This window comes from Phacochoerus africanus, chromosome 1, assembly GCF_016906955.1.
Source record: "Phacochoerus africanus isolate WHEZ1 chromosome 1, ROS_Pafr_v1, whole genome shotgun sequence".
In the NCBI taxonomy this organism is placed as follows: Eukaryota; Metazoa; Chordata; class Mammalia; order Artiodactyla; family Suidae; genus Phacochoerus; species Phacochoerus africanus.
In genome coordinates, this window is record NC_062544.1 from 30861620 (window position 1) to 30875360 (window position 13741).

Sequence of the window (13741 nt, forward strand, 5' to 3'; positions counted from 1 at the left end):
TATAGAGTTCCTGGGCCAGGGATCAGATCCAAGCTAAAGTTGCAACCTACACCACAGCTGCAGCAACGCCAGATCCTCAAACCCACTGTGCCGGGCTAGGGATAGAACTGTGTCCTGGCGCTCCGGAGATGCTGCTGATTTTGTTGCATCACAGAAGGAACTCCATGAATGTTTTTAATGTCATGTAGAATGGTGAATACTTTCCAGAAGGTTTTCAATATATTTTAACCAGATCCCTCAGAGGAATCACTATCTGTGGCAACTATATAGCCTGACAAAATGTATTTCTTAAATAATAAGACTTGAAAGTTGAAATTACTTCTTGATCCACGGAGGGCAGAATGGAAGTTGTGTTAGCAGGTATGAAAACATGAACTTCATTGTACATTTCCACCAAAGCTCTTAGGTGACCAGGTACACTGTCGTTGTCGTAGTATCTTTAAAGAAATCTTTTCTTCTGAGCAAGAGGTCTCAACGGTATGCTTAAAATTTTAAGTAAACCATGTCGTAAACAGATGTACTGTCATCCAGGCTTTCTTTTTTCAGTTAGAGAGCACAAGCAGAACAAATTTAGCATAATTTCAAAGGGCCCTAGGATTTTTTGGAATGGTGAATGAGCACTGCCTTCAACTTAAAGCCACCAGCTGCATAGGCCCTAGCAAGAATCAGCCTGTCCTTTGAAGCCTGAAGCCAGGCATGGACTTCTCCCTTATGAAGTCCTCCTCTACTTCATACTAGTTATGAAAATCTTAGACGGTATCTTTTTCCAAGAGAAAACTGTTTTGTCTATAATGAAAATCTGTTGTTCTGCATAGCTACCTTCATTATCTTAGCTAGATCTTCTAGATAACTTGCTGCAGCTTCTACATCAGCATTTGCTACCTCACCTTGCTTTTTATGTTATGGAGACAAAGCCTTCTTTGCTTAAATCTCATGAACCAATCTTATCTTTTGCAGCTTCCTCACTTTTCTCAGCTTTCAGAGAACTGAAGAAAGTCAACACCTTGCTCTCGACTAGGCTTTGGCTTAAGGGAATGTTGTGGCTGGTTTGATCTTTTATCCAAACCACAAAAACTTTCTCCTTATCAGCAATAAAGCTATTTCACTTATCATTTGTCTGTTCATTGGAGTAGCACTTTTAATTTAAGAACTTCTCCTTTGTCCTCACAACTTGGCTAACTGGCACAAGAGGCCTAGCTTTCAGTCTATCACAGTTTTCAAGAGGCATTCCTCACTAAGCTTAATCATTTCTAACTTCTGATTTAAAGTGGAAGACGTGACTCTTCCTTTCATTTAAGCACTCAGAGGCCAATGAAGGGTTATTAATTGGTCTTATTTCAATATTGGTGTATCTCAGAGAATAGGAAGGCCCCAGGAGAGAGACAAAGATAGGGAATGGCTCGTGGGTAGAGCAGTTAGAACACGTATGGCATTCACCCATTAAGTTCCCCCCTCTTCTATGAGTGTGGTTTGTGGAGCCCCCAAACAACTACAATAATAACATCAATGATTACTGATCACAGATCATCAAAACAAACGTAAGAGTAATGAAAAAGTTCAAAACATCCCAAGAATTACCAAAATGTGACAGACAAGAGACTAAAATGCTGCTGGAAAAAGGTGCCAACAGACTTGATCAATGAAGGGTTGCTACAAACCTTCACTTCATAAAAAATGCAGTTATCTGTAAGTGCAAGAAAGAGAAGTGCAACAAAATGGAAGCAATACCTGTACATCTATTTTCTGTGTGCACAAGAAAACTTCTGGAAGGACATAAAGATGGGTGGGATGTGAAAAGGAAATGTCTTCCCCCCAATTCAATAACATTATTACTTTTGCAGGGTTATATACAATAAATCTTAATTCACCTTCCGCCCAAAGTAGGGATATACTGGAAGGTAATCTGTGGTAACAGTGAAGACCTTGGGTTCTCTTGCTGTGCCACCAGTACTAGCGTTGCTAACTTTAAGCCAACTTCTCTCTCTGCAGTAGCTTTACCTTCCTAAAGCTGTTGGAAAGGTTAAGTGTGATAATGCATACAAAGTCCTTGGCCTAGGGCTAGGCATATTAGTCAATCTAGGGAAATATTTGTTACAGAAAACTAAAGGGCAGCAGAGTAATCAATATTAGCTCCATCAGTTACTAGAAATCTCCACCTTCTGAATTACAGTATGGTTCTTAACTGGGGGTGATTTTATTTCCCAGGGACTATTTGGCAATGTCTGGAGACATCGCAGGTTGTCACAATTGTGTGTGTTCGTGGGGAGAAGAGACACGCTTCACTCTCTCCCCACACGCTACTGCCATTTACTGGGCAAAGGTCAGGGATGCTGTTCAACTTTCTATTATGAAGGACAACACCATAACAAAGAATTATGTGGCTCAAAATGTCACCTGTGTTGTGAACTAGAGCGGTGAGGATTTAAAAACCAGGAAGCAAGCAAAAACACAGGCATCTAGGCTCCCCCCCCCAGAGTTTTTAGTATGTGCCCCGGAACGTGGGTTTAAATAACTTAAGATGTAGATTTGCAGCTAAGGTTGAAAACCTACAAGAGATTTTTAAAAAGCATTTTTTTTTGTAAGTTTGACTATGACAAAGCAAGTTATATTATTTTAGAAATATTAATGATAATCAGCCAAGTCTCTTGCAAATTATATGTTAGGAAATAGGAAAAGCTGTGGCCAATGTTTCTATTTCATAGTATCAAGCAAAATATATAGCCTTTTGAGAAATGAATGTGAGGTAAGAAGTCTTTCTCAGGAATAATGAAAATTAAATGTAGTAACAGACCTATCAGGAAAATACAAAACAAAACCACAGTAAGATACCACTTCACATCCAGAATGGCTATAATAGAAAAAGACACCTAAGAATTGGCAAGCATATGAAGAAACCAGAGCCCTAAGACACTGCTGGTAAGAAAGTAAATGGCAGAATCACTTTGAAAAACAGCCTGGTAATAAGACCAAAGGTTAGTCAGACAATTACCATATGACCCAGTAATCCTCATCATGGGTATATACCCAAGAGAATGGAAAACTTATGTCCACACATAAACGTTTACCATAAATGTTCCTAGCCAAAAGGGGGAAACAAAAATGTCCATTAACTGATAAATGGATAAATAACACATAGTATAATCATACAATGAGTTATTTTTCCTGTAACAAAAAGGAAGTAATGATACTTGCTACAATGTGGATGAATCTTAAAACATGTTAAGTGAAAGAAGTCAGTCACAAAGGACCACATTTTTGTATAATTTCATTTATAGGAAATGTCCAGAACAGTTCAGAGACAGAATATATACTGATGGTTACTTAATGCTGGGGGACTAGGAGAAAATGGGAGTGACAACTAATGGGCATGGGATTTCTTTCTGGGGTGATGAAAATGTTTCAAAATTTACTCTGGTGATGGCTGCACAACTCTGTGAACAGACTGAAAACCACTAAATTGTATCCTTTTGTAGAGTATGTGAATTGCATAATAGGGGTGCCCTGTATGTGGTGAGTTATTTTTCAATAAAATTATTATCAAAGCAGGTGACTATACTCCTCTCTCCCTGACTTACTTAGATTCCAGTCAGAAATTGTATCATCATCATCAATTTCATCGTCATCATCATCTTCCTCTTCAATTCCATCTTCATCGTGCTGCTGCGCGACTGTCCTCGATCGATGAAAACGTGGCCTTATATCCTGTTCACTATCAGGAATTGTTTCATCTTCTTCAACATCACCCTGAACATTTTTTTTAAAGGCAAAATTTGGTTATAGTCATTATAAGCTAGTAATATGTACATAAGTAGAAGAATGAGAATATACAGAGATGGGTTATACATAAGATTTTGAAGTCCAACTGACACTTGAACAATACTGGTTTGAACTGCATGAGTCCACTTACATGCAGATTTTTTTCCAATAGATGCAGTACCAGAGTACTACACAATCCATGGTTGGTTTAACTTGCAGATATGGAACCATGGACACAGAGGGCCAACTGTTTAATTATGCCAGAATTTTTGTCTGCACTGAAGGTCAGCGCCTCTAACACCCATTAAAGGTTAACTGTATATCCCGTCATTAAGAACTATTCTCGGAGTTCCTGTCGTGGCTCAGTGGTTAATGAATCCGACTAGGAACCATGAGGTTGCAGGTTCGATCCCTGGCCTTGCTCAGTGGGTTAAGGATTCGGCGTTGCCGTGAGCTGTAGTGTAGGCTGCAGACACGGCTCGGATCTGGCGCTGCTGTGGCTCTGGCGGAGGCAGGTGGCTCCAGCTGCAATTTGACCCCTAGCCTGGGAACCTCCATGTGCCGCAGGAGAGGCCCAAGAAACGGCAAAAGACAAAAAAAAAAAAAAAAAAAAAGCAGCAAGAACTATTCTCCTGTGCAGAAAATAGTTGTGAAGGGGAAAAGAGGCCATTATATAAGCCATGTTAGATATCAGGCGTTTTCAACCACATTACATCGTGCCTCATCAGCTGGAATAATCTAGGGTACTGGAATCAAAATCAGATCATATTTGGGATATTCTAAAATAAACTCCAAATAATTTGAATCACCTGAAAACTCAAGCTAACTCTACTAGTGTCACCATCTGGTTCCAATTAAGCTAGACTCTTTCATGACCCAAATTCACTGTTTGCTTTTATCTTTACTCTATAGCATATTACATAACAAAAAACTTATTTACATAGGGCCTACTCTAAATAAATATTCTATTAGTCAAATTCAAAGATCTACTAAGTCAATAATCTTCCCAATTCATCAGGAAATAGTTTCCTTACCTTAAGTAGGATAATATCTATATCTGAGTACTTCATGCCATTAACTAACACAGGAATCAACCTATAAAGAAATGAATTCATGAAATAAAAATCTAAAGATCTCAATAGAACTATTAAGTTTTAACAACTCCATGACTGCTAATAATACCAATGAAACCACCACTACTGCTAATACTGCCTTACAGCATATTCTCTCTGCCCTTTTCAACTGATGAGTACTCCCAATACAAATCTCAGGCCTTGTACATACTCATACAGGGGATCCACTGGAGGGAATCTTAGCGGGGAGAATATAGCTTATCTGAGTGCCGAGAAATAAAAACTAAAAAAAAAAAAACAAAACTTTTTTGGCAATTTCTCTAAGAATTTATCCCAAATATATGAACAAATTTTAAGGACCTGGTTAAAAATAAATTACAGTAAAGAGAGAAAAAAAAAAAATTCCAAACCTGTAACCATAAAACACATTAAGCACATTTCCATGAGTTAGAAACAATGACATTACCTGTGTAATTACTCATATACAGAGACTATTTAGGAAGGCTATGTATCTTTGGAGAGGTCAGTAGGCTTAAATGGGACAAATCCATCTTTTACTTTATTTTTAAATGGTGACATTTTCATAATGAACCTATAATCAGTGCTGGTTTTCCTTTTAATAAAAAAGATGGGGAGTTCCCACTGTAGCTCAGCAGTAATGAACCTGACTAGTATCCATGACATGAGGACATGAGTTTGATCCCCGGCCTCACTCAGTGGGTTAAGGATCCAGTGTTGCCATGCACTGCAGTGCTGTTTGCAGGCGCAGCTTGGATGTGGCTTTACTATAGCGAAGGCCAGCAGCTGCAGCTTGGTATCAATCCTTAGCCTGGGAACTTCCGTATGTGCAGGTGCAGACCTAAAAAGATAGATGGATAAATAAATAAAAATAGAGATGACAGTGTTTAAAATATAAAAACAGAAAATTTAAAGGAATTTGTCCAAAATAATGCAAATAGGGAAAAAGTGTTCTACACACGAGGTTACTGTAACCTAATAAAATGTTTGGAGATTTAAATTTTAATTTCTTAAGAAATTGAGCATTTAAGGTATACTGAAATATTTATGACTAGTTAAAAAAATGTAGCAAAACATGTTAAGTAAGGGTCAAAATACTAACTTCAGTTCCTTGCATAGTTATGGTGGTTTAACCTTTGACAAGTTTCTTAAACTTTGTTTTCTTATGGTCCTATCCCACACACTTAAATGAGTCTACTGAAGACAAAGGTATGAGAATATTTTGCAAATATATAACCACAGTCCACTGCTTGCAAATTCTACCTTTAATTGTTTGGGTGGCTCAGGAAAAGCTTTAACAGGCAAAAGAACCTCATACTCATGAGTACTAGCTGGAGGCTTATTATTAACAAGCACTTTTTTTATAACCTAGTAAGAAAGGTATTATGACATCTATTTTACAGACGAGTAAACTAAGGCTCAGAGAACTTGTATTATTTCTAGAAGGCCATAAATGTTAAGTAGATTTCCTTTCTCTACCCCAGAGGTAAAGCTCTCTCTCCACATGTCTTCAGTCTCTGTCAAGGCCTTACTTCAGTTATGTGCTTTAACATCCACTAAAAAAAAAAAACCTGGTGTGTGTGTGTGTATACACACGTCAATTTTTTTTTTTGTCTTTTTAGGGCCACACCCACGGCATATGGAGGTTCCCAGGCTAGGGGTTGAATCAGAGCTGTAGCTGCATGCCTATGCCACAGCCACAACACCAGATCCAAGCTGTGTCTGCAAACTATACCACAGCACATGGCAATGCTGGATCCTTAACCCACTGAGTGAGGTCAAAGATCAAACCTGCATCCTCATGGATAGTAGTCAGAGTTGTTTCCACTGAGCCATCCTGGGAACTCCCATATATAAATGAATTTTGAGTACAACTCTAATATCAATGAGGTAATTTTGCGAGCCCTCATTAACCAAAGGTATACTGAAAGTAAAAAGGAACCAGTGGGATTTAAAACCTGTTAAAAACTTTAATGTTCAAAGTCCTTCTAAATTATAAAGTAGATCAACAGCAGTAATTAAACATTACAGCTAGTATACAATAACTAGATAACATTTAAAATACACAGAACCATACTGTGTAAGCTACAGGTATTTTGCAGGAGAACCAAGTCCATTTGGATCACCAGTAGTTACATCATTTATGACCTTTGTCAACAACTTCAGGAAAATGATGAGGATGGATGGCAGACTATAAGAGGCAACAGAGAGAAAAGTTGAAAGACAGAATCTGATGGAATGAGGTCCCTGAGGATAAGAAAAAATTATGCTACCCAAGACCATTACTAGAAAAATTGGTTAGGAAAAACACAATTCACATGAAAACATATCTATTAAGTTGTTAAGTAAAGGGTTACCTATTTTCCCTATAAAACAGAAGGGCTCAAAATGTATGAAGAGTAATAAAAGCATGAAACAATTGCTCTGGTAAGAAGAAGATAAAAGATGATCTGGAACAGGAAAAACTGGCAGATAGTATGAAGGATTCACTTGACAGTGAAGACCATGGATTTCTATAGCCATCAATGTTTCTGGCAGTGTAACTTTTCCTAACAGTATTTAAGGAAGAGAATTTTAATGCAGCATCATGGGAAAGGAAATTATGTCAATACCAACGAGTAAGTTTACTGAGTACTTAAAGTATATGCTGGGCACTGGGTTAGTTGTTTTACATGGATTAATCCATAAATAAGCCCCAAGAGATATTAATATACAAGAATAAAGGTGGGAAAAAGACCTGCTTTATAACAAAATATATTATTAAATGTTTAATAATCAAAAAAGTATAGAATTGGAGTTCCCATTATGGCCCAGAGGAAAGGAATCCAACTAGGAACCATGAGGTTGTGGGTTCAATCCCTGGCCTCTCTCAGTGGGTTAAGGATCTGGCGTTGCCGCGAGCTGTGGTGTAGGTTGCAGACGCAGCTTGGATCTGGTGTTGCTTGGCTGTGGTGCAGGCCGGCAGCTGTAGCTCTGATTAGACCCCTAGCTTGGGAACCTCCATAAGCCTTGGGTGAGGCCTTAAAAAAGCAAAAAAAAAACCCGAAAGTATAGTATTGGTTAAAAAAATAGAACACCGGGAGTTAGTTCCCTGGTGGTCCAGTTGTTAGGAGTTAGCACTTTCACTGCTGCGGCCCAGGTTCGGTCCCTGGTCTGGGAACTGAGATCCCACATCAAGCTGCTGTACATCGTGGTCAAAAAACCAAACACTATATAGCCACACTATATAGCCCAGAAAGAAAAGAATTTAATCCCATGCCTTGTTGCACTAATGTCTTCTATGTGAATTCATTTTAATAAGTGAGATCGTATCACATTAATAATTGATTCCTCACCATTTCTTTTTTGCTCATACTAAACAAGAATCTAGTTGACAGAAGTAGTAAAAACAACTTTTATCATGTTTGTAATCTCTAGATTAGACTGATGTTGGTATTTTCCCATCCTCACAATATATTACTTCAACTAAAAATAAAAGCAATCTTGTTTTATCTAAAAATGGTTACCAAATCAGTGGTTGTTAAGACATAAAAATCAAATCCAGTTATGACTGGATTGGACTGTTTAATGTTCACACACAGCACAACAATATGGCAAGTGCTCACCTTTTAGCCTGCTACTAACTTCTTGCTTGTTTCAAAAGTGTTTAGATTCTATTAATGTAATGAAAGAGATCACTTATCTATAACTGTTCCTATCAAATTCTAATGTTATAGTTTAGGTTTTCATTAATAAAATCACTTCCATTTTTATAATAATGTCTATTTATATGACTTTTAGAATTTTATGGTTCCACAGGAAGAAACAAACATATCATAAAAGCAGCATCACGAATTAGGGAGAAAAGAGTAAATACATACAGAGCTTCCCTAAGAAGAAAAAAATCCATTTTGCACATCATCTTGTACTTTATTCCCAAATAAATTCTAGATTGACTAGAATTGCTTTCTTGATAGGGGAAGAAAAAGAAATGGAATGACTACATGAGAACAAGAATATCCAAGTATTCTAACATCTGAAAAAAAAAATGCGACTCTTGCTACTATTACAATACTATTAAAACAAACATGTTTTTTGCTCATACAGATGGCTAAAGTTAGAGAAATTATAACTAAACTGATGTCAAAATTTGTGACAGGATGGAACATTGCTGGTGGGGTGTAAACTGGCACAACTTCACTAAAGAGCAATGTGGAGTATGTATCAACAAACTTTAAAAAACGCTCAGACTCTCTGATCTTGGTTAAAATTACCTTTAGGAATTATACTTGAAAGAAACCACCACTTATGGCCAAAGAAAGATGCTCACTCCAGGGTCATGAACTAAAAAAAGGGGCAGTTGCTCTCTTGTGCAAAGGGTTCAAGATCTGGTGTTGCCACTGAGGCAGCTTGGGTCATTGCTGTGGACAGGTTCATCCCTGGCCTGGGGAACTTTCACGTGCCACAGGTGCAACCGAAAAGAGAGAGAGAGAGAGAGAGAGAAAGAGAGAGAGAGAAAGAGAGAAAGAAAGAGAGAGAGAAAGAAAGAAGAGAGAGAAAGAGAGAAAGAAAGAGAGAAAGAAATGATAGAAAGAAAGGAAAGAGAGAAGAAAGAGAAGAAGAGAGAGAGGAGAGAGAAGAGAGAAAGAGAGAAAGAGAGAAAGAAAGAGAGAAAAAGAAAGAGAGAAAGAGAGGAAAGAGAGAGAAAGAAAGAAAGAAGAATAAAGAGACAAACAACCAAATATTCAAAGAAGAAAAGTCAAAATCATACCTATATCCAAATATGGTACACCCACCATGATGGAATAGTACTCAAAGTTTACAGACTAATGATATGGAGGAAGTATAATAACTGAAAAGAACAAACCACAAAACAGTAAAACCAAAATTTTAAAAACCATAGCTAGATGTCATGTCAATTTAATTTCTCCCAAAACACTGAGAATATAAGATATTGGGTATATGGTATTAAATAACACAAAAACATTAAAAGACAACACATCAAAAATACTAACAGTGATGACTCAGGGTGGTAAAAATGCAGGAGATTTTTATAAGTGTTCCACATTTTGGTTTTCTTCTATAAGCCTCTATTACTTTCTTTTCCAAATAAAGTGAGCATTACTTTTAAAAGTAACTAACATCAAATCATTACGTTGTACAGCTAAAACTATATTTTTTTAAATCGATTTCAATTTATCTTAATAAAACTGGGGGAAAAGTATTAAAATAGATTTAACCACAGGTTAACCAAAAAGTTCATTGTATCGTAACTAGTGGGAAATCCTTTGGGGGAAAAAATATCCATTAGAGTCCTTAGTCAAATTATAAGATTAAGAAAATTGTGCCATGGATTACTCAAAATTATAATTTAGAATAAACCATCCTTAAGTACTTTAGAAAACAAAACTAATTACTTATTAAGTTTAATTCTTCAAAATGTGGAGCCCCCATCATGGTTCAGCAGGCTCAGGACCCGCTGTTGTCTCTGTGAGGATGTGGTTTCGATCCCTGGCCCTGCTCAGTGGGTTGTGAATCTGGCATTGCCACAAGCTGCGGCATAGGCCTCCAGTTGCAGCTCTGATTTGAACCCTGGCCTAGAACTTCCATATTCCACAGGTGAGGCTATAAAAAGAGAGCCGCCCCCAACCCTGCCAAAAAAAAAAAAAAATTCTTCAAAACTTTCCACTACCTGATGGAGTAAGAATGCAACCTGAAAATATAAAGGAGGAATCACTGTTTAATAACAGGACAGCATTCATAAGAAGGAACACTTACTTGGGAAGATGCCTTATGAGTACATCTTTGCATATTGGTTGCTCAGCCAAAGTGAGCCAAAATTCGCAGGCTTCTAAAGCCACATTTTCATCTTGATCTTGGGTCCTCTGCAGCATGTACTGTAAACAAAGGAGCCTTAGTATTAATCAGTTTAAATCATGTAATTAAAATAAAGCTAATCTGATTTCATGAAGTTAATGGTCTTTTGCTATAGACTTGCATTTTATAGTCGTTCTCAACTTAGGCTTTGCATTTTTAAAAAAGCTTCCTAGTCAATTCTAAAACAAAGCCAAACTTATTAAGAACTACTGATTTGGAATATTTCCTAATATAAAAGACTCCATTAAATCTTTCATAAGATGGAAAATCTTTTAACTACTCAAGCTGTCTCTTGCAATTACAATTAACCCTTGAAAAATCCCCCAAGTAGTCAAAACTCACATGTAACATACAGCCAACCCTCTACATACATGGTTCCTTTGTAACCCCACTTCCTCATCCATATTCAACCAACCCTGGATCATGCAGTACTGCAGTATCTATTTAGTGAAAGAGATTCTTGTAGAAGTGGACCTGTGCAGTTCAAAGGTCAACTATATGTATTTTCATGTAAAGATATAAAATACAAATAATTTTTTAAAATTTGTAAAAACAGTGACAGCTCTTTGTCAACTATAATTTGCAGTTACCAACAAAACAGATTTATCATATCCTTTGAACATAACCAAGCCAAATTCACCCTTGTTGGAGGAACATCATCAGATCCTCAAATCTATCACTCTTCTAAAAACTTACATGTAAAAACAAAGTAAATATATTCAAAGGCACAAATTCCCAATGTACCTGGGACTGAAACTGGAGTCAATTGATGAATTCTTCATACACATCCTCTGCCTGGATAAATGCCTCACATGACAAAATATGGCAACACACCATGTGTGTAATAGCCCCTATTACACCCCACAATATGTCCTACTATCATGCTGAGTATTGCTGAATAAAGAGTTGTAGCCTTATAAATTAGGCTCCCTACCTATTACATGGCAAGCTCTCCCACTAAACTTTCAACCAATTCTACACCTGATTCTTCTAAACACTTCAATAGAACAGGCTCATCAGAGAAAATATCATTTATCCCTATCTTATGCTTATACACATCCTTATCTCTAAAACTATCTTTTTCGATGTTTTAGAAAAAAGGGAGTTGCTGTACATCATGGATCCTAGCCTTCCTCTAATGGGTCTTAGATGCCATCCTTTAAGTACAACTCTAGTATTATGAAAATTAGGTGGTATAGTATGACTCTCGCTATGAACATTGCTCAATAAATTACTTTCTCCTAATAATTATATCTTGCTATTATGTGTTCCTTTAATTATGGCTGAACTGTGATCAATGTACCTAGAATATCATAGTAAAATAATTTTAATCACCCAGGACTTCTAAAAGGTTTACTAGAACTCACTATAACGGTTATGTATTTTCTACTCAGAAATCTCATTGTTACCATAAATCAAAAATTTGTCAGCTCAATTTACCATTAATGGGCAGAAAACAAGCCCTTAACTACCACAGTTGTATTGGCCTAACCTGTATCTAATAAATATAAATAATCTAAATATTTCCCAGTTACACTGGTTAAAAGCTATCTTCTTTAGGTAACTTCCCCCCCATAACATCTTAAACTTCATGAAAGAGAAATCGCCATAAAGATAAATTTCTAACTTTAAGACAATCATATCTATTTTTTTTACAGTCCCCCAACAAATGTGTTAAATCAACTGGAAAACAGTGGCTTCACATTACACACTTTCCGCCCATGATTTTTCTTGCAGGGGAAGACAGGAGAATACCTTCAAATTGCCTGTATTACCTCAACTATATTATGCATGTGAGGAAGCAGGCGATCCATTCGAACTTCAAGCAACATCACAAGTGCCCGGCACACATTTTTCCGTACCTCTGGTTCTTCATCACCAGCCAATGCAAAAAGATTCTATTGCACAAGAAACATTTTTTTTCCCATTAAGTATTCCAAATATTTTAGAAAGGTGCACACACAGTAACTAGTATTCTGTAAGTTGGCAACATTTAAAGAAACCATAAGAAGATATAATACAAATAAAGGCTTATGAATTGGCCACAAAATCAGGTTGAAAAGTAAGACAAATGTAGGATGGTAACTGCCAAAAATTATGATTTTGGTAAATAGTCTATAGCCACGCTTTTTGATAGAGTATGAGTGGTTACGTTTTGAAGTCATTTTTAGTTTATGAGAATAAAACCATCTCATTAGAACACAGGACATTCATCCAGCTTACCCAGAGCAGAGAAAATCATAATTACTGTCTGTCAAGAGATTATTCCTACCAACTCTGATTCTTAATAGGAGCAAGTTCTATAAAAGTCCAAACAATTGGGAACTATATGCTAAGTTTCTAACAATTTAACCCTAAACTTCTGCTCTTCATTGAGGCAACTACTGAAAAAGTAATAAAAGTAGCATCTGACCTTATGTCATTCTTAAGTTTCTCTACGAGGTTAAAAAAAAAAAAAGTCAAAATGAACAGACTATTTCATTTAACTGCACAACTCTGAAATGTTGCTATTCAATTTTATAGAAATGGAAGTTCAGATGTATGTAGCCTGGTAGCTACATGATCTGAATTTGGTTTTTGCAAAATCTCAAGCCCACACTCATTTCACTATACCAACAATTAATTCTTCACTAGAAGAACAAATTATCTCTTGCAGAGGTTCAAGTGGAGATAAAAGAAAAAAACAGTAAGCCTTCCTCATGTCACTCCAGATCTTTTACTTTATTTATACACACACACACACACACACACACACACACACACGCAAGTCCATTGAAAGCAGTAAAAAGAGGAGTTCCTGTTGTGACTCAGCAGAAACAAATCTGACTAGTATCCCTGAGGGCACAGGTTTGATCCCTGGCCTCACTCAGTGGGTTAAGGATCTGGCAATGCTGGCACCTACAGCTCGGATTCAACCCCTAGCCTGGGAACCTGCATATGTTGTGGGTGTGGCCCTAAAGGGGGGGGGGGAGTAAAAAGATCATTAAAAGAATTGAGTAAAATTCACTGCCTCTTCCCGGGACCATAGAACTGTCTGC

At 37.0% G+C, this 13741-nt stretch overlaps 1 protein-coding gene across 4 annotated transcripts in view; it reads right to left on the minus strand.

The window, feature by feature from the left end:
- TNPO1 (transportin 1) overlaps positions 1-13741 on the minus strand; it is a 97429-nt gene that overhangs the window by 24161 nt on the left and 59527 nt on the right. For all 4 annotated transcript variants that reach the window (XM_047792534.1, XM_047792361.1, XM_047792448.1 and 1 more), the window contains 4 exons: positions 12479-12601; positions 10605-10723; positions 4791-4851; positions 3576-3744 (listed from right to left, as the gene is read on the minus strand). In XM_047792534.1, the coding sequence (XP_047648490.1) occupies positions 3576-3744; positions 4791-4851; positions 10605-10723; positions 12479-12601 (472 nt within the window). The remainder of the gene's footprint in view (positions 1-3575; positions 3745-4790; positions 4852-10604; positions 10724-12478; positions 12602-13741) is intronic.